Genomic DNA, 20,828 nt, shown 5'->3' on the forward strand with positions numbered 1-20,828 from the left:
CCGCCGGGACTGCCCCGCGCCAGGGCGAGATCTGGGGAAGGGCGCGGGTCCCGCGGAGGAGCGCTTGCAGGACAGGTCACCGGAGCCTGCTGTGCAGGAGGCCCTGCCAGCGCTCCTGGCTTGTACTCGCTGCTATAAAGTCACAGCTTTTCCCGGGAAAATACGAATTTGATGCTAGGTGACATTGCTAAGAAAAGACAGCTTTTTTTTTAACTGATAACTTAAAGTAGTGGCCATTTCCTCAACAAGCATAAAGGTTCAAACAGGAGGCTGTGAGACATTCTCCCAATATCCCAGGCAGTGCACCACAGCGGAACACTTCCTCACAGCATCATGATGCTTTTTAATAATGTCATTTCAAATAGAGAGCCAACAGCTGCTACTTTTACAAGTTCATCCTAAGAGAAAGTCCTTGCATCATATTGCACTTACTTTGCTAAAAGCTACCCTAATGTGGCAATGAATTATGTCTACTGCAGAACCACCAAATGATTCAGACAATGCAATGCCCATTCTCCCCTCACTGAGCCTCTATTTAATAGTCTGAGTGTTCCCTTGTACAACTGAATTCAAGCTTTCTACTTTCTTTCACTTTCCCTCATGCTGTGTTCTCCCTTCCAGTAGCTTTCCAGTTTTTCACACTGGAAAACAATTACAATGTTATCTTCTTAAATGTCTTTTCCTTTCTTTCTGATTCATTGTTTTTTAAAAAGAAGTCACAAAATAACCCTGTTCAGCCTCTGTGGAGCAAGCGGTTTTGGGCTTTTGTCTCCTTTATGCCTGAAATATAGTTAAACCAAATGCTTTTCCCTCTCGGTGACAGCACTGCAAGCTCTGGGTACACAGTGCTGCTGTGCTCAGACTGTAGGAGCAGAGTGATGTTGTCCAGCTGCAGCTGCAAGTCAGTAGAAAGACAAAGCCTTGTGTTATGTTGTTTCATAAAAGTGACAATTGCTACGTTTTGTTATCTGCCTTTTCACCGAGCTGGAAGAAACAATCTCAGCTGGACTGGGGACATTAATTTCAAACACATCCCAACTGCTAGAGGCACTTAGAAGCGTGGACTGACAGGAGGGGGCTACTAGTGTGCTCTGGCAGTCCAAAGGCTGAGCCCACGCCTGCAAGCAGGGAGGTTCAAATGCTATGACGAGGGTGGCAGGGGACCCTCACACCCGGGGCTGTTCTGTGAGAAAAATCTGTGATCCCAAGCTCTTCAGCCATACGCCTGCCTGCTTGTTTTGCTTGCTGTAGATATGTCAAATGAATCAACTCCAAGGCAATGCAGGACAGATTAAAAGAGCACCATGCCAGGCTGCCAAGGATATGGAAAGCAGCAAGTGTTTTGTGAACCTTGTTGAGGTTACGGAGTTGCTACAGACCTAGGTGCCTGGGCCACGATCAGAACTGTAGCAGAGTGTTGTGCATGGTCCTGCAGGATGCTGAATTTGTCTGCCAGGGCATACCATTGCCTGATAGGCTTATAATATGTCCGGCATGCAACGAGTCTGAGACCACATGCCTTGACACTCATTTTGGTCTAGTCTTATTCACATTAAAGGGAAGTTTTCCTTGCATTTGGCAGCATCCACCACTTCTTAGTCATTTCTGTGATCCAAGATATTGTACACTGTGATAACCCTTTTACATTCTCATTCTGATAGAGGGTCCCATGGTGGTTTACAGAAAAATACCCTCTCATAACTGGTCCAAACACACTTAACTTCAGCACATCCCTAAGAACAATACAAGCATATCTTTCCGGTAAGCCTCTAAACAGAACCCTTCTTAGAACTGAACAGCAGCAGCAATTCTGAAATGGCTGATGAACTCCTGTAGTCTGGTATGATGATGATGTCCAACTGGTGTCTCTACAGCATCATATATCCCATGCCAATGGAGCTGGATCTGTGATACATACAGGGGAAGGGGGCACCTCTCAGCCCAAGAGGTTGCTATTTAACCCTAAACCAGCCAAGAGGGTTGAAAAAAGAGTCAATTAAGTTACTTCTGCCCTTAAAGTTGTGTGTGTCAAGCCAGCAGGGGTTAACTCCTGATCATGCAGCACTTCCCCATGAGGTGCTTTTCCTACAGTAACAGCACCTTAATACCAGACCCAGACACTGAGTGGCCTCCTGAAATACTGCCTGAGTACAGTGCATTTCTGAGGGTTAAAGAGTTCCTCATTGATTTTGCAGCCTGTCTGTTCTTCTCATGGGCACTCATTTCCCCTCCACATGCTCAAACACCTCCACCCCATTCCATTCCCCATTGCAATTCAGGCCAAGTTTTGATGACTAAATGAGCTTACTTACAAGGTGTGAAAGACACTAGCAAGTTCAGAAACACCACGACACTGAAGAGAGAGAAAGAGAGAGAAAGAAAGACAGAAAGAGGGAGGGAGGGAGGGAGGGAGGAAGGAAGGAAGGAAGGAAGGAAGGAAGGAAGGAAGGCAGGCAAAAGAAATAAATTGCACTATAATTAGACACTGGCAAGTGCTTCTTCAATTTTCTGACAGCACAGTCCTGAGCTGTGGGATTTCAAGAAAGCATATGCTGCCAGGGACACCTCTTTGATGATCTCTAGACAACTGTTACTAAAGTATTGACTGGTCTGTTTATCTTCCAGCTGGCAGGATTGGTTGTCATTGCCTTTGGTCTATGGCTGCGGTTTGGTGGGGTTATGGCAGACTTTGCTTCAGACAAAAAGTCTCCAGAGTATTTCTTCATGGGTAAGTTCATGTGCCAGTGATGACAGTAGCCTTTAACCTTGGTTTCAGCCTGGGGCATATGACACACCTTACACACTGAATTACATGAAGGCAAACAATTCCTGGCCTGAACTACACAAGACTCGACATTCTGGTCCTAGGTCATGTGCATGATGGCATTCATCCTTTCTCTGTTTGGCATCAACTTCCTTAGGGCTAACTGTACTCTTCTCTCAGATTTGATCCAATCCTCATGTATCCTAAGTGAATTGTGCTAATAATGACGGAATAGAAGTTGAGTTGGGTCACAGACTTATGGAACATGGGGTTCACCAATATACCTTTCCAGAGTTTTCTGTGCAGCTGCTAGCCAACAAAACAACACTGTCACTTCTGAATGTTTCTAATATCAGTGCAGCACTAAGAATTCTACCAATCCTCCCTATGTCTGCACACAGAGGCCCTGAGTGCAATGTTAAGTATGAGAGCAAACACTCTCAAGGCTGAAAAATAAAGCTACATAGTAAAGTAAAACTACATAGTGTTCAGCCATCTCAAGAACTGTTTGTCTGACCTAGGTAGGAATCAATTAGTTCCCAAGCCCACAGAATTTTTATTGGTCATATCTAATTTTAGGCATTTAAGACAAATTTTTTCTCCCTAGCATTTCCAGTTACTTTTCTGGAAACACCCATTGTTACATTATCTGTAGAAATCCTTAAATAACAGCTGTCTAGGACTTCCAGCAACTGAATTTCTCTGTCAATGGGAAATTGTAACAGGCCTTTATAGCAACAGAGTCAGATTTTTTTTTTTCTGTTTTAATATATCACCCCTGGAGATGGATTCACTCAATAAAATCCAAGTGGTGCAAACATTTTTGCCATCTACAAACACCAAGTGTGAATGAATACCCAGTCTGGCCTTGTCCTTCAAGCCACTCTTACAGGGTGGCCAGGAATGGAAATTGACCCAAGATGTCATGTAGCAGGCAGTTACACACAGGTCACAGGAATATTGTCTGGGCTGTGTAGTTACTTTAAATACCCCAATTCTCCTATCAGAGGCCTTGACTCTGATACACCACAGTCCTAACCCCAAGCTTCTTTAAAATATGCAGCCAGGCCAGAGGCATGGAGCTGTCTGCATACACTACGGGAATAGATGGGTAGACTGTTATGTGCAGCAAAGTTTCTGTGGGAGTTTATAAGGCTGAATAAAACCATTCAGATGAAAATTTGACTGGGCCCTGAGGGGTACTGTAAAATGCCTGTAGCACCTCCACTGACACAGAGAGCTAGGAAGCATAATTTACTTTTTCTCTTATATCTGAGGTACTATGTCAGTGGCATATCAGATCACCAACTTCATTTCCACATCCAGTTTATACTTGCTGAATTTCCTATGCTGTGTCTTGGAACTCTTCCCTGCCTTATCACTTTAAGTTTGACCCAGGGGATTCAACAAGACAGAAGGATGTTCTGGCCGTCAAAATCAAGTATTATTGGTTCGTTAGAACCCAGAAAGTAATACATCCTGTGATGTCAACAAGCACCATAGTCATTTCACAGCTTTGCAGCGCAGACAGGAACACTGTATAAACAAGATATTCTTTAGTGCATTTGTATTTAAATCTCTGAAAAATTTAATCTCCTTCAGTCCTGAATAGGAATTACAAAAGCTGTTCAAGGTAGTTAATTTTTTGAAGTTCTGGGGAATGTTCTTGTAAAAGTCTTGTCATACACCATGACATTCAACTAGTGGGCTGTCACCAGCATTTATAGAGCTGTGTGCTGTAATATGTAATTGCTAGCAGAGGAACTGCTAAGAAACGGGACATAAAAACGTTGAGAATTCTTTTAAACTTGCACTTTTGGCTGAATTCTAGAGCAAAGTTTGGGCCCATTTTGTAATAGTCATTGTGCTCTGAATAGAGCATTAATATTAAAGAAAACCAAAACATTTTCTGGTGCCTTCCCTCATTATAAATCATGTTATATTGTGTTTTGACTTCTGAGTGTCTGACGAGGCAGCCATTCAGAAGTCTCAGGCTGTTAACAATCATAATTCCCCTTGACAGTTGTGTGTTGGGCCCTTCTCACAGATACTCTGGGCGTGTTGTTTATTTGTCTTTGCGTGTTTCCTCTGTAACATGCATTCTGAGTGACAGACAGAATTTCGCATAGGAATTCTTAATACGGAACACTGTGCAGCACACAAGTTGCAGCTGCCCAGGGGGATGAAAAAGGAAGCAGATCATCAGTATGACTTGTAGATACAAACATATGGTTATATATTTTAAAATAACTGATCACTTTTGTGGCTGCCTTCTGATAACCCAAGCCACTGTAATCAAATCAGCTTTGTGTCAGTGCTTGGTTCAACAGTGCAGCTGCATTTAGAGTTTGCTTTTTAGACTGAAGCATTGTTCAGAATCATCATCTTGTAGAAAACATCTAATTTTCTTGCTTCTAAAGAGCAGCAAATTCTGCTTTTTGTACCTGGCCTAAGCTGCCACTGAATCCAACCAGATTCCCTCTTGTGCTTCTTTGTGAATTTTTTTTTTCCCTGGATTTGAAATGTTGTTTTATTTTAAAATAATTGACAATTATATCCTTGCATTTTCCATTAGGCCAGAATGAGTCTCCTTAAATAGCCTTGTTCTTTACCAGCAGTCCATCTGTCTTTTCTGCCCTCTGGAATAGTTCAGACCATGACTTGGCAACCAGGCTGTTCATCTTTTCCAGACACTGAAATGTTTTTGTTGGTTTGACAACAACTTACAGGCAGCGGTGCTGAGATCAAGCACATATGTGTTGTCAGTTTCTTGTTGCTTGTGGTTTTGTGTTCAGTGATCCATATTTCCCACTGCAGCTTGCAGTTTTTTAACCTACAACATCAAATGTTGGAATTGGAACTCATTGGAATTTGACCCATACAGTTTCCATCCACTTTACCAGATCTTACACTGGAGCAGCCACCTAAAATTGGGTATCCCCTCTCTGCAGCTTCTCAGCTTTTGGAGTTCCCAGTGCAGTGGCAGGTATGACAGTATTTTTATGTTACTCCATTTCATAGCATGGAGTGCCTATGCCTGTGCTTTAGGTGGTGAGGAAAAACTGTAGCTTTCCTGTTCCAGTGCAGTTCATCTGTGGTAGATCTCATATATTCCTCTCTTAGCTGTACTTGACAAAAGAAAAAGAAAAATAAAGAAGGAAAGGAAGAAAGAAAAGAAAGAGAAAAGAAGGAAATTCGTCAAAGGTCAATAGCTGGGCAGTTACCTCTTTTATCCAAATTGTCTGTGACGCTATACTGACCAAATAAAGAAAAGATCTGAAGAATAAAGGGAATTCCCTTGGATTGCTCGTCCTTCTTGAGAGTCCTGTACCAAGACTCTGGAGAGATTTTTACTGGGCAGGGAAGTCTGCAATGATCAGAAGGAAAAGAGAGATGCTTGTGTGAGCCCAAGATGTCAGCATTGCTGCCTCAAAATTAATTGCTCCTTAAATAATTCTTTGTAGTAGTGCTGTTCTTAAATTTTAAAATACCTAATGCACATTAGTGAAGACAAAGTGCCTGCTGAGTACAACCTGAGTATTTGTCAAGTAAAAACTAACACTGGGACTTTTTAAGGGTCAGTCCTAGTCACCTATTCTCCCCTCTTTGCTTTTGTTTGATGAAGAGTAAATTCTGTTCCGGTTCCTTGGACAACATGGAGGACAAACTCTCTCTATCCCTAATAAATGAATTGCAGAGGGTCATAGCACTCCCAGTAGCAATAAAAACGTAGCATATGTACTCAGCAAGTCCCATTAGAAATGGTAACAAAAACTAAAGAATGTAAATGAACCAATATGGATGGCTCTCATAAGTGGCAGCATTGAAGCATTGCTTCTCCTGGACAGCCAGAGATCAAACTTTCTGCTATGTTACATTCTCTTTGCTCCAGTTCTATGATCTGATCTGTGGTCCAGGCGTTCATCAGGACCAAACCAATTGTGGATAGAAGTTTCAGGGTGGCTGTGGCTTTTTCTTGTGGTCTGTGAGAGCATGAGTGATCATTCTGGCTTTCAAAAGTACAGTTAGATGGCAAATGCCTTAGGATATGAAGTCATGTCTGGAATTGAAGGACATTAGTAGCTGGATGCCCATACAAACAGGAGTTGGCCAGCAGTTAAATCCATGTAAACTGCAGTTGTCTGCTCCTGTGCCTCATTTTGTTATAGTTCTATTAATGTATTTTGGAGTCAAGCACTATGCCCTTAATCATCAGTATTTTCTCTCCAAAATTCATAGCCTCTCAAATTCCACCAGCCTTTAAAATGCAAGCTATTGGCAAAGTAGCCTCTTCATAGAGATGCAACACCACAAGAGAAGCATCAAATGGTCCTGCCATCGTGTGTACTGGAGAGGCTTTTAGTCTGTACTTAGGACTGAAGCAATGAACTCATCTTTCCTCCTATCATTTTGTGTGTTAGTCTCTTCTGCAGTTGAGGAAGACTGGTTTAGAAATGGCCCACAGTGGCCCCAAGTAGAAAACAAAAGCTGTTGCACTAGAAATCTACTTAAAAAATATGATACCACCACTACCACCCCCCAAAACAGCCTTACTCAAAATGAAAGTTGTTCAAAAGTCCCTAGTCTCTGTGCTGGATCATAAAACCTAGCAATGAGTTCCCAAGAGTCAGTACCTTGCCTGGCAGAGTAAAGGCAAGGCCACCACAAAGTTACAATTATGACAAAACAAGCTAATTAAGTCTAATGGAATAATCTGTCCATTTACCTTAGGCTGATTGTTTTGTATATGCAATATGCTGAGATTCATGAAGTTGTCTTTTTTGGGTTTTTTTAATTAATCAAAGTAAGATAATGCACTTTGTGCTATTTGCCCATTAAACTGTCTTCCTGGGTAAACCTTTCTCCCACTCTACTCTCTCTGCAAGTTGCTATCTAAAAGCTACCCAGTTCCACACCACAGAAACAGCTGAACTGACAGCTACACCGCTTCCTTCTTTGACACACCCTCTTCTACTTCCTCTAGGCAGCTGCAAGTCACTGTGGTGCCTGCGCATTGGTCACATTGCTGTGAATGCTGAACTCTTACAATACAGCTCACTGAGTATGTGAGGTCTCCCTCAGCCTACCTCAGTGAGCGATCAAGCAGTTGTATCTGATTCTGGTCAGGCTGCCCATGCACACAGGCCAGAGTCCAGCACCACAGGCTCAACACTTCTACTCTTCCAGAAACAGCCACCTGTAGCAAGTGACCTAGGTGACTGGGGATAAACCTGTCACTGGTCCTGCATGAAGTAAAAAGACATCGATGACTCCTCTTGCTGTAGCAGCACAGTATGCTCCAGGAACGCTCAGGCTTTTTTCAGTTACGTGCTTTGTTCCTCACACATACTGTATTTAAAATTACTAACTCTGCTCTAAATGCAAGTCTCTAAAGTGGTTTCTAGAAAAAGAACCAAACCAATCTAACCCATTGTATCTTAAGGGAAATGTCCTGTGTTGTGTTTCATTCTGACAGAGCTGGAAATAAAATGGGATTGTCCACTACGAATCCATTAAGAGGAAAGCATTTTGTCTGTTGGAAAAAAATAACAGCAACAAAAAAGCCCTTAGCTCCTTTTTGGGGTGTGTCACTTCAAAAACATCTACAGACAGGGTTTTGATCGAGTTGGCTTGTGGTGCTCGAGCACCTATTTTATCTGCACTTGGAGCTACCTGCAGAGTCTTGTGCTGCTGTGGGGGTGGTATATTTCCATGAATGCATTATGGCTATGCTCTGCTTTATGTTTTGGGTGGCTTGAAGCCTGTGCATTTAAGCATTAGAAGTGTAAAACTGTTGTTGATAACTGCATGGAAATGTCCTAATCTAGAAAGAATTGCAGAGAATTGGGAAAGGATTTCAGAGTACCAGATGACTATTAAAAATGCAAATGAAATACAGTATCAATATAGCAAAGTGACACAAGTAGTAGTAGTTAATCTAAGCAGTATAAGCACTAACAAACTTTAAATTAGCTATAACCACACAGGAATGTGATCTTAGTCTCACTGTCAGTTTCTCTTGATAAAAGTACCCTGCTCAGCTGCAGTGAAAAAGGCATCTAAATGTCAGGAATTATTACAAAGAAAGGACATTAGAATTCAACTGAAAAATTGTAATGTCATTGTGTAAATTTCCACTGCACTCAGTGTCTTGAATGCTGTACGTGGTTCTGGCCAAGAAGGATGCAATAAAACCAGAAAAAGTTTGACAAGATTATTATCATACTATGCACTATCAACTACTTCCATATTAGAAAGTTTTTCACACATCATTAAATTGTAGAATCCATTGCCACAGGATTCTGTGAAGTCCAACTGCGACACTAAAGATCCACCTAATACAGATACGTTGACTATATCTGACTTCAGTGAAGTTTTATATAGGGTGAAGTAGGCACTGATGGAGCCATTGGAAACTACCGAGAATGTAATAGCCAACATATTTTGGCTTTTGTGAATCTGGGATATAATTATTTAGCATTGTAAGATGCATGTGAGCAAGATAGGTAACAAGTGTTAGTATTCTGTGGGCAGTGGATGGGGATGATACATTACAGTGAAGTTGCCTTTAAATTGAAATTCCAAGATTTGTGCATCAGCAGAAGCCTACCAACTGACTGATATCTGTAATACTTCTGTAGTTCTAGGAAGATTAACCACAAAGTACCTGTCGAATTCACAGAACACTCGTAATTATGTCTGTGCATTATGCTCAAATTAAGGGTATGTTCCAATTTTCCAGAAATTCATCTTCCTTCAGAGGACTCTGCCTCTCTTCTCCAGTTTTGTAAATGTATTTTATAGATAAACTAAAAATCAGTTAACACAAAAATGGTAATCTGTAGTAACAAGCCTGTTTCAGAAAGTGACTTTGCTACCCTGTGCAACATACACAACAGTCCCTATCTGGCCTGTTATTTCCAACTCCTACAAGTGTTTCTCATATTTTCCAATAGTGCATTTGCACTACAGGTTCCCTTGTGCCCTGCTGAGGGATTGAGAACCTCAGTCCTTCTGTGGAAGAGCACATCTGGTTCCCAGATTGTAATGCACATACAACCTCAGGAAAATCTCTTCAAGTCAAGTCTGAGTTCTATGACTCCAGTCATCACTGCCTCTGGATCCCTTAAACCAAGAACAGAGCTTCTTGTTTTCTCAGTCAAGTATGAACAGTTGCAGGTTTGTTCATACTTGACTGAGTAACTAGTGTTAGTTACTCAGCCCAAAAAAGAAAAAGTAGCATTATTTAAAATGGAAAGTGACCATAGCAGCCAGGTAAACAAGAAAGCTATATGAAATAAAGCCAGACAGGAAGACAGTGTACGTTTGTCTGCTCCTGCTCTTTGCAGTAGGCTTCAGACAGGGTTATGTATCTCAAAGCCCCCAGTAAGATTTAAAAAAAAAAAAAAAAAACACAAACAATGAGTTCTATTCCAGGCTCTGAAGGTAGATCCTTACTGACCCAAGCAGACAGCAGAATGTATCTGGTGGTGGTGGCGATGGTTCATGCATTGTCTGAAATGAGAATGGTTCTAATGTTCACATTAGTAGGTTTCTACCTGCCTCTTTTGTTTTGTAATATTTACTTTCTGTTCATAAAACACTGGCAGTACACACAGTGTACTATCATGTGATTCCTTGCAATGGGAGTGTAGAAGGACTCTGGTTCTCAGGATACAGTCATTACTCTGTCCAGGCGCCATCTGACAGACTGAAGGTGATGTTTCCTTTCAGTTTAGTTATGCATAAATTTGCATTTTACCTTGACAGTGGTTTTTAATTGCTGAAAGGAAAAAAGAACAGATGTCTCGCAGATTTCACTTCTCATTTTTCTAAACTTTGGGCTCATCCCTCCCACGCTGTTGATACACATCAAGATATACCGCAGCCAGCAGCTATAAAATTCCATCATTCTCTTTTACCTAGTCTAGAATGATGAAATTCTGTATTCACTGCTAATCTCAATGGTTTCAGTCATCCAGAAATAACACACAGAATATCATTTATCCTTCCTGAGGTGCTTCTTCATGCTTGCAGAGCCACTATCTCCAAGCACAGCCCCAGTAGGATACATGTGCTTATTCCCCAGAGGGAACAGGATCTTACAGAAGAACGCTGTGCCACAAACACAGATGCCAGTCCAGACATCTCCACTGAGTTATGGATTTGCCATTCTTCACTACTGGGAGTCATAGGTTGCTCTGAGATTGGCAGGTAAATTTTTAATTCTCCTTGTAATTGCAAAGCAGTCTGCCAGAAAATAGGAATCCTTCCTGTTGGGTTTCTTACAGGGAATACCCCCATCTGACATTTTCCTTTCAGGATATAATTATTTTCCCTAACAGGATGAAACAAAATACCAAGTATATAGAAAAGCTACTGCTTCCCAAATATGTTCTTTTCAAAATTAAACAATGGCTGAACTATGGGCTTCCCCTCCCTTACATTCTCTATTTTTTAGACAGAAATTTGTTACTAATAACAAGTGCTCTTAAAGTGTCTCAATCCTGTGTGCAAGATAACGTGTGTATATAAAGTAAAGTAAAAAAAATCTTTAGTTTTGCAGATTTATTTTTTTTTTAAGTGTTGTCATTATTTTCCATCTAGAAAGAGCTTTCAGAGTATCAGGAACTACTAGTCCCAGGCTGAGAAGGGACAAAGTCCAGAATGAACTCTCCTGAGCAGAAGATGGAAGAAGGTGGTTTTAAACTCTTGGCTCGCTCAGCTGTGTGGTCAGACACAGCAAGCTAAACTTTGTTTAGTGACTGGTGTGACTTCTTCCTGTAACATGCCTTAAAAAGGGAAGTTCTGACTGAGGTAGTGGTTTAGCTGTGAGTCATGCAAGTGAAATGTTACATCTGTTTCTCAGACAAAGGCAAATCTAAATTCTTGAAAGTAGTCTTACCCCTGAGGCTCAGTGAGCTTTGTCTTTGCTAGTGAAAGGAACAAAAAGAAATGGAAAGACTGTTTTTCCAGTCTTCTTAATCAAAAAGTCTCCCTGCTAAGTTTCCTCCTAAGAAATTACAGGGACTGGAGTAGGGAGTGACATGCAGAAAATGGTCTAGGAAACATCTTTTTAATTACACTCTGTTTGGTACCATGGAGATCTCAGGAAATGGCAGTTTTGGTGTTTGACAGTTGCACAGCAGGTTCAGCACCTGAGAAGCATTTTGTCTTTTCCAATTAATCTTCCACAGGGCGCTGACCTTTCTCTCCTGAGCCATATCTATCTTTGTATATCCTTCCCTTGGTAAAAACCATTGTCGTGAATATGTGTTCAAGTATTACCTTGAAGAATGCTCAGTCCTAGTAATTCACAAGATGCTTAATATTAAAAATCTAGAAAACACAGAATATTAATAGCCAGTACAATCAGCAGCAAATCCCACATGCCTGTCATCACAGACCTGGCAAAGCCACGTTAATTATAATTGTTTTGTTGCTATTTAACAGAATGTGCTCTTGAGCAACAGTCTTTGGCACAAGAGTAGTACTGGGGCAAGAAGGATGGAGGGGAGGAGAGGGATCATAATAGCTGAGATGGATATCTGCCTGATAAGACAGTGACTGGATAGTGATGCACCAATGAATGGGCAGCAGACCCATGGAGTCTGCCATCTCCAAGTAGGCTGCGTCTGTGTGGCAGAGTAGCTAGATGCTATTCGTATATTGATGGCTTGTTTTTTCATTTTCGTAGCAACCACTGCAAACTGTTATTTGTAGGGCTTTCTAGTCTCAGTTACACAGGACCTGCTAACAGTAAATGCTAGTAGCTCTGTTAACCCTAAATATTTGAGTCAGATTTTAAAATAATGTTTAAATTGGTAACTGAAAATACTAAAAGTTCTCATTAAAAGTTCATGTAGTCAAAGCTGGAAGCAAGGCTCACTGTGCCCTCTAGTGTGCACAGTCTGTAGCTCCATTGTCCTCTCATGATGGCATGAAGGAAATGAAGCTGTTTTTTCTAGCAGTGGATTGGCATGCCAGATTTCTGCATGTCCTCCACAACACAAAGATTACAATTACAAGGCCTGCTGTACTTTGGCTGACATGGTACCCAGAGGAAAGGCATAAACACAGTTGTAGTCTGATGGGAACTGACACCATACATGAGCTGATGTATCACCAGATCAAGCATGCAGGTTACAAGTGAGGAAAGAAAGATTCTGTGCTCTGGTTTCGTCTTGTCCTAGATAAAGTTCCTACAAAACAAAACAAAACAAAAAAACCCAGCCAAACAAACAAACAAACAAACCACCATCCCAATCTACAACTTGTTGAAGGTGTTTCTAGCAGGTTTACAAGTGGCAGAGATGAATGCTATTCCCCTTACCTCTACAGTGTTTGTCCTGTCAAGTTCTGAACATAGCTGGAGTCCTAGATCTTTAACTATGTATGGGGCAATACTGACATCTCCCATGTTCTCTCTTTGTCTCAGGCCTGGTCTTTGCTGGCAGTCTCATCCCCATATTGCTCTTAATAAGTTTAGTCTGATGATCCACTCTTTGCTGTTCTTTATGTCACTAAATTTGTCTACATGCAGGTAACTGTGCCACGAGTTTCAAGTCCATTCAGCAATACAGTCACAGGAAGAGGTTAGCTACAGTGTCTGAGCAGCCCCCTCAATGATTCAGTAACTGCACAATGCTGACCTATGAATGTCCAGAACATGAAGGCAATGCAGGGGTGCCGCTGGCTGCTGCAGAGACCACTGATTCTCTCTACTGAAATAAGGTGGTGGGAGGGTATCCTGCAGTTCAGTTGAGTGCAGCATGCATCATGAGATACTGTTTGTAGGCCATGCCTGCAAGGTTCTTAGCCTCCAAGTCCTAGACACACTACTCTTTTCATACAGAATCATCTTCTTTTAATATCTGATGTAATTTGTCTGGTTCTGTGATCTATCCATTTTCAAGCAACTCTTCTCCAAGTCTTCTCATCAAAATGCAATGATAACATTAGCCTTTAAAAGCTGCCAACACCTCATATTCTGACACGTGCATCAGTAAGTTAAAGGAGAAAAAAAAAAAAAAAAAAAACAAAAAAAAAAACCACCCAGTAATGTTACTGGAATATGCCTGGCCAGCAGGCAGCAAAGTAGCTCCTTATCACAAAAGGAAGAGGCCACACTCCAAATCACTCAGCTGTAGACAAGCTTCATTCTCTGCAGTGACCAAGCTCAGAACTATTGCTGAGCTTATGAGCTCCTCCAGGCTGTTCTTCCAACTCATTATTTTGCCAGAGGGTGCAAACTCATTGTTTCATTCACTTCCTCTAACAGCTTGCAAGGGGTTCCTCCAATCATCCTCTTCTTTCCAATAGTTTTTTTCCCCAGCCAAAGCACTGATTTCAGAGGACTATCACACTCCAGTGCCTGTACCTTTCCTGAAGATTTTCAGCTATCCTTTTTTATGTACTGCCAGGCAACTGAGAGAGCATAGCTGTCAGATAGCTTTTTAAATTCCACCCCTACATATCAGTACAGCAGATTTCCATCCCCAGGTTTCACAGAAGTAAGCAATGTCTCTAGCAATGTTGGATTTTTTTTTTTGCCTTATGTTCCTCACCAAAGAGCTGTAGGATGGTTCTGGATGGTATGGTTTATGTTCTTCTTGGAATGAGCTGCCCGTGGGACAGGAAATGGGAAGTGGAAGTCTTCTCATTTGTTTTCATGAGATTCTCCAAGAATTCTGAAGAAATCATTGGTCTCCTCTTGTGGTGAGAGAAACTTTTTTTGTATAACAGGTGTTCTTTGTGAGAACCAAAGACTATTTTCACTTTTAAATGTGTGCTTTTGACAAAACAGGTAGCAGACTTTGGGAAGAGAAACCTTCTGAAATTCTTGTCTGATTCTGATTTTTCATAGGACTCTATGTACTGGTGGGAGCAGGGGCTCTCATGACCACTGTTGGATTTTTTGGGTGCTGTGGAGCAGCGCGGGAGTCTCAGTGCTTACTTGGAGCAGTAAGTAAAAGGTTTCAAGCGCCTGGGCTAAACAAGAAAATCATCCAAAAGTATATACCTTCTGTTAACAGTAGAAAGGTATTTACTGTCCAAGACCTAAAATGTCCTATGTCCTTTTACTGGCTAATCTAGCATCTCTAGCCACCATGCTGTTGCAGAGATTGCATATGTGAAGAAGTTCTCTTGCTTGTCTCATGTGATACATTTCCTGGAATTATCTTCTGTCTTTTCTGAAGCTACCATGTGAGTGACAGCTGAGCCACATCTTTGCCATTTCCACATTTGTTTCCATATTACAAGAAATCTGTCTTGACACCCTTGTTACAAACCCTGCTTACGAACTTTCTTTCAGTTACTGTGTGGGCTGTTGAGGCCTGGGGCCTCATCCCAAGGACGAGGGACTGACTGACAGTCCATATAAAGCAGAACTGTGCAAGGTATATTAATGTAATATTCTCTTCTCCCTCTGCAGTTCTTTGCTTGTTTGTTGGTGATATTTGCAGCTGAGGTCACTGCTGGAGTGTTTGCCTTTATAGGCAAGAAAGTGGTAAGTAGCAAGCAACTTCTCATGTCATAATGGGGCAGCCATGGATTCTAATGCTGACTGACCTACTGTCTGGCTTTTGCACTGGAAAACTTGAAAGGATACCTTTTCCAGGAAGACTCTGACTTTCTTATCTGGAGTCCATGAAAACTTGTGCTATCACAAGTCCAGAACAGGGTGCAGTTTTTGCTCTTCTACAGAAAATCAGAAAATCTTTAGGTGTGGTTCAGCCTTACATCCACTAGGAACATCAAACAGAACTATATAATAAAATGCTATTGTTTGGGAAGAGGGCAAATTCAAGCACTAAACTTCTCCAACTAACGCTTTTTAACCAAAACGCAGAATAAGGCATATGTACATTCAGACTCATGCAGAGTCCCTCTGAATGCCACCAGGCCACAAAACCTCCTGTCTTTCCCATCATGGGACTTCAGTTTACTAGGCATAATTTTCTGCTCTGGAAGTTGATGACACAAACAGGAAGTCTACGCTGGATTGGGGGTCAGACTTATTTCCCACTCACCTGGAAAGTCTGATTTCTGCAGGCAATACAGGAAGCCCAGAAAATCTATGAAGACGTTTATGATGACTACATGAAAAACCCAGAGGGAAAGGTCAACAGCACTATCTACCGCTACCACTTGGCTGTGAGTCGTCCTTCTGAAAGTTAATACCTTGCACTACTACTACTGTCACATTACCTCTTAAAATTCAGAATGCCTTCCACTGAGGTATGAAAGAATAAAACTGAGCATTACTTAAAGTAGAGCCAAAGGCTCACAACCCTGTTTTCCTCTTGGCTCTGTCAGAATTCTGGTTTTCAGATCCCAAGTGATCCCTACCTTTCAAAGTGAAAATGGCCAGCCCTTTAAACTTCAGCTGATGTTCCTCATCTTTGTTGTGCAGAAGATTACTATTATGGCCATTTTGGATATTAAAATCCAAGAATAAATACTCACAAATGCAGAGAGAGTTAGAAAGGTCTGAATCGCTCTGCATTTTTTGGAGAAAAAACTGTGACCCATGTCCCAGGACCTACAATGTGACAGATGCTGTCACTGACTGAACCAAGTAGGTTAAGAACCAGAAGGACACGTGTGACTCGGTTCAGGCCACCCAAAAAAGTTAGAGTCTGAATCAGAATTAGAACCTGTGACTTCTTGAATCTTATTCATGTCCATCCTGTATCTACACTGCCTCCCACAGAGATCAAGTGCAAGCTTTGTTGCTTTTTACAGCATTCCCACGTTCTTTAGAACAAACATTTCACAACCTCAGACCCTTTTGTCCTTCTCCCGTAGCTGTTTTTTTTTGACCCAAAGAGAAATTCCAAGCATTTTGTGGGAGACAGCCAAACAGGAAAAACAAACAGTCTGAAACACTCTGATTTATTACTGTCTCCAAAACCAGCACTATGTTTTGTCAGAAATAAAGATCTTAACATTTTTTGTCGTAGCTTTTGTGTGTTGTCCATAATTCTGTATGGACTATTTGAACTCTCTGCTTTCTCCCTTTAACAGCTGTTTCCCTGTAACTCAGGAAACTACTTTTCCAAAATAAATTTGTTTGCTTTGTTATGAGATAATGTGATATAAATCCCTTCTGGAAGTTGTTTTTAACTCAAATTTGTCTCTTTGTTGTGGCTTCAGAAAATTGAAATTGATTTTTGAAAATTTTGGCCCACACAACTGGAACTCTACCAGAGGCAGCAGTTACTATGGGTAATAGATTAATTACTCAATCTGTATTGTTTCCTTGATTTTTCATCTCTCTCTCTCATTTAGCTCCAATGCTGTGGTAAAGGTAATGTGGAACAACAAATGGGATTACCCTGCCCAGAGAATATCGAGATGCCAAAGGCAAGTGTTCTGGTTCACAAAATCACTTTTTCCTGTCAATTGTTTAGTAGGATTGGAGAGATTCCATAAGAAAAAGAAAGGAGGAACTTTTTACCTTGCAAATTCTGTCATGAAATTCCTTATGAAATGGAGCAGAGTGGAGGCAGAAGTTGCAGGTCACATGGAACATGCCCAGCCCTCATTTCTGAAGCCTGATTGTAGCATCCCATGGTAGCTGAGACATTATTACATCATCTGAAAAGCGGGAAGGACATAACAGAACAGAAGCCCTAAATTAAACATCCTGAAAAGCTGAATTTTGGCAAGGGCCTGCCTTAATCCTGCATAGAGGCTCCAGACTAGAAAATGCCAGTGTCAAGAAGATACTGTCATTTCCCTCTTTTGTGGAATCTGCTTGAGAGTACAATGTCAATCTGAAGGGCCAAACTTCCTCATTTAGCATGGCCTATCTTATAAATGGTTCTAAATGTAGGGAAATTACTTTTGTGTGTCAGCTTGAACAGGCAAGAGGTACAGATATTTCACTAGAAAAGGGAACATGCTGTGAAAGTTGTCCAACAGAACACAAGGCACAGATGCAAGCATTAGTACAGTGACTACAATAATATTTTTCACGTTTATCTGTTGTTTAGTGACAATAGCTGACAGAGTTGGTTGGAGTATATTTTTGTAAGAGTAAAAACCTTTCAATTTTCTCTTTAACAGAGCTGCCTGGTTGAAATCCAGAATGTAATTGATGCTAATCTGCATTTAGTTGGAATTGTTGGAATTGCAATTGCTGGCATCACAGTGAGTAAATCCACATTCACCCTCTCAAACCTGTATTTGAGCCCAGTACCCTGCATGTTACTCAAGGCTTTGTGGAAGGTGTTTCCTGGTGAGATTCCTCCAAGGTGCAGCCATTCTTGTAACTTTTAGTGCGTCCTCCCTCTGGGAATTGCCCACATTAGGGCAAGCGGACTTGCATGACTTCTTTTTACCAGTTCATTTTGTGTCCTTAGAAAGAGAACAAAGTATGAAATGCTAATCTTATTTTATTGTAATATTAGCAAAACAGAGTACACACGAACCAAACTGAAAAGCAAAAGTCTGTAGCAGCATTTCACCTATTCCAAAACAGCTGATGCTTTAGGCCATCTAAGGATCCGTTCCTTAGATTTCATAAGGAATAGAGAGCAGCTACCCTTTGTATAGAAATGGTTTTCCAGGAAAATGCTGGCTGTAGCACTGGTTCAATGTGATACATAGTTTATAAACAGATTTTCTAGGTCACATGTCCAGTGATTAGTACATATTTTCTTAAAGGAACAGGATTTAAGCTGCATAGTTTTCAGAACAGCATTTCCTTCCTAAATGAGTAGCACCTAGTTACAGATAGCTGTTTAATCAAATTATGTCATCAAAGCATCAATAACTTTCCTTACAGTCCACCTTCTCCCACAAGTGTGTATTGTATTCCTAAGGTCTGCTCCTCCATGACAGAGCTGTGACCAATAGATGTCACCCTGCTGCAAGGATATGGCAGGAGTGGGCAGCCTGTATCAAATGCAGGCTTCAACAAAAAGCATTTTCCAGCATGTGTGTGCCATGACTTCCTTCAGACTCAGAACAGTAGCATGAGGAGCCAGAATATTAGTAAGGAAATACGCCTTTAGCTGCTCTGAAGAGTAGGAGGTTCATGGACTTATATGGACACTTAAAAGCAGATGGGTTTATGTATCTAACAGAAACGATGGTGTGGGTAAAGCAGATTAAACAATCCTGTGATTTGTATAAAACATGAAGGTGTACTCAGAAGTATAGGAAAGCAACATAGGTGGGACAGAGTTTCAATAACCTCATTGCTCAACAAGGATACACTAGAAATATGAACAACTCTTCTAAGGCTTCCCACCTCAGATACAGGAAGTTAGGAAATTATAACCTCTTTAGCAGCAGAAACATGTCTGTACATTTTTCCGTGCCTGCTTCTGACACTTCATGGGGCATGACTGGTCAGCATCTCCTTCTTTCTTAGGGAGGTGTGTGGGGAGGGGATATAAACTCAGCAGTTTAACTGCATGAGAGTACTGCTCATCTCCCCTCATTAGTAATGAAGCCTCAGGAGATAGCTACTGACTGCTCTGGAGAATCAGCTTGTGGCAAAATCCCAAATTTCTGGAGACTCTGGCAACACTCACTGTTCTCTGGTTTTAACATTCCTTCTTGTTAACTAGTTCCCCAACATGTTTTATATTTAACTTATAGTCTTGGTCTTGAGTAGTAACTGTTAGGAGCTTAGCTTCCTCTCTAAAACTGCAATGCTCAGTACCAGTTCCAGAGAACTGGTTCCTCTGGAATCCTTCTTGGCTCTTACTCAAATGTGCATACAATATTCCACGCAGAAGCATTCTGAAACTCAAAAACTTTTGGTGCAATACTAGGCATAATACCAATAGTCACAGTTACTGATGTTAGCAAAATTGATGTTAATAGTATTGTTTGGGGCAGTTATACTGGCCCTAACGTTTAGAACAAAGACCAGTGAAACTAGTGTGAGCAGATAAAAACTTGGCTTTGAGTATCAGTGAAATCTCATTTACATTTATTGTCTGATACCTTGAGGTTTGTAGATGGAAGCAGTCACTTGCTACTCTGCCCTGAGAACCTTCGGGTTGTTCTGATGTGCAGACTATTTAATAACTGTTTTGTAAGTGGATCTCTAAATTGCATCCCTTTTCTTCTAGATCTTTGGCATGATATTCAGCATGGTTCTGTGCTGTGTGATCCGTAACACAAGAGACATGATCTAAAACTTTCACTGCACAACTATGTTCCAGGAGTTCCAGACTAAACTTTACAAGAAGTGCTCTTCTACCCAATTTAATAATTGTAATGTATTTTAATTAGTGCTTTAACATACTGAGAGGAAAATATCCCATTAGGTAAGCAGATGAATTGTATTAGTTACAGTAAAACCAAAGTAAAAAAATAGGGGTTTAAAATGTCCTTCTTAATGAAAACAGCAAAGGTGCATCTAAGACTAATTTGATTTTTAATGTTTGTATATGTGCAATTAAGAGATTATACATCTATAGACATGGTGGAAGCACATTCATATCTCTCTTTACAAATATTTATGCACATGAGCAGGTACCCATATATGCAGTACCTTGTATAGGTAAGTATGTGCAAATGGAATATGTTATGTGTGTATGTTTGCAGGCATATTCTTCCTGCAAGAGTGAAATTCTCACTATGCAAGAGTGTACACACACCTATAGGTATATAGTGCTTGAAACCTTTTCATACTGAGCCCATTTGCCAAGAACTAGCAGAGGAACAAATGCCATTGTAAAAAGTGAGGCCTATAATCCCTTTTTTAACTGTTCTTTCCAAAGCCCAAACAGTAGAATTAATAAAATTGGAATTTAAAAAAAAAAAAAAAAATTAACACCAACACAACAACAAAACAACCACACCCACCACCACACTTGAACACCCTAAGGGCCTGCTGCAGCAAACTTTAATTCATGTGAGTAGACCTACTGACCTCACTGTCATGCAGAGACTGGATTTTGTCTTTTTTAGGACTGGACCACTTCATGCAAATGCAGAAAGCTCTGGGGGAGGAAACATGTCCAAGGAGAACCAGCCTAAAGGAAAAGGGGGAAGGAGGTGGGAAGCTGGCAAGATAATGCAGTCATTTGGGAGC

The 20,828-nt window shown here is 41.0% G+C and overlaps 1 protein-coding gene across 1 annotated transcript; it reads left to right on the forward strand.

The window, feature by feature from the left end:
• Positions 1-2,583: 2,583 nt before the first annotated feature.
• Positions 2,584-20,260, forward strand: TSPAN2 (tetraspanin 2; the record flags this gene model as incomplete). The annotated part of the gene is made up of 7 exons (XM_008937707.1): positions 2,584-2,728; positions 14,631-14,728; positions 15,201-15,275; positions 15,821-15,922; positions 17,060-17,134; positions 17,840-17,923; positions 19,861-20,260. Coding segments are annotated over 7 exons (645 nt in total), but the record flags the coding sequence as incomplete, so codon positions are not given.
• Between the last annotated feature and the right edge of the window lie 568 nt (positions 20,261-20,828).

This window comes from Merops nubicus, unplaced genomic scaffold, assembly GCF_000691845.1.
Source record: "Merops nubicus isolate BGI_N331 unplaced genomic scaffold, ASM69184v1 scaffold48913, whole genome shotgun sequence".
In the NCBI taxonomy this organism is placed as follows: domain Eukaryota; kingdom Metazoa; phylum Chordata; class Aves; order Coraciiformes; family Meropidae; genus Merops; species Merops nubicus.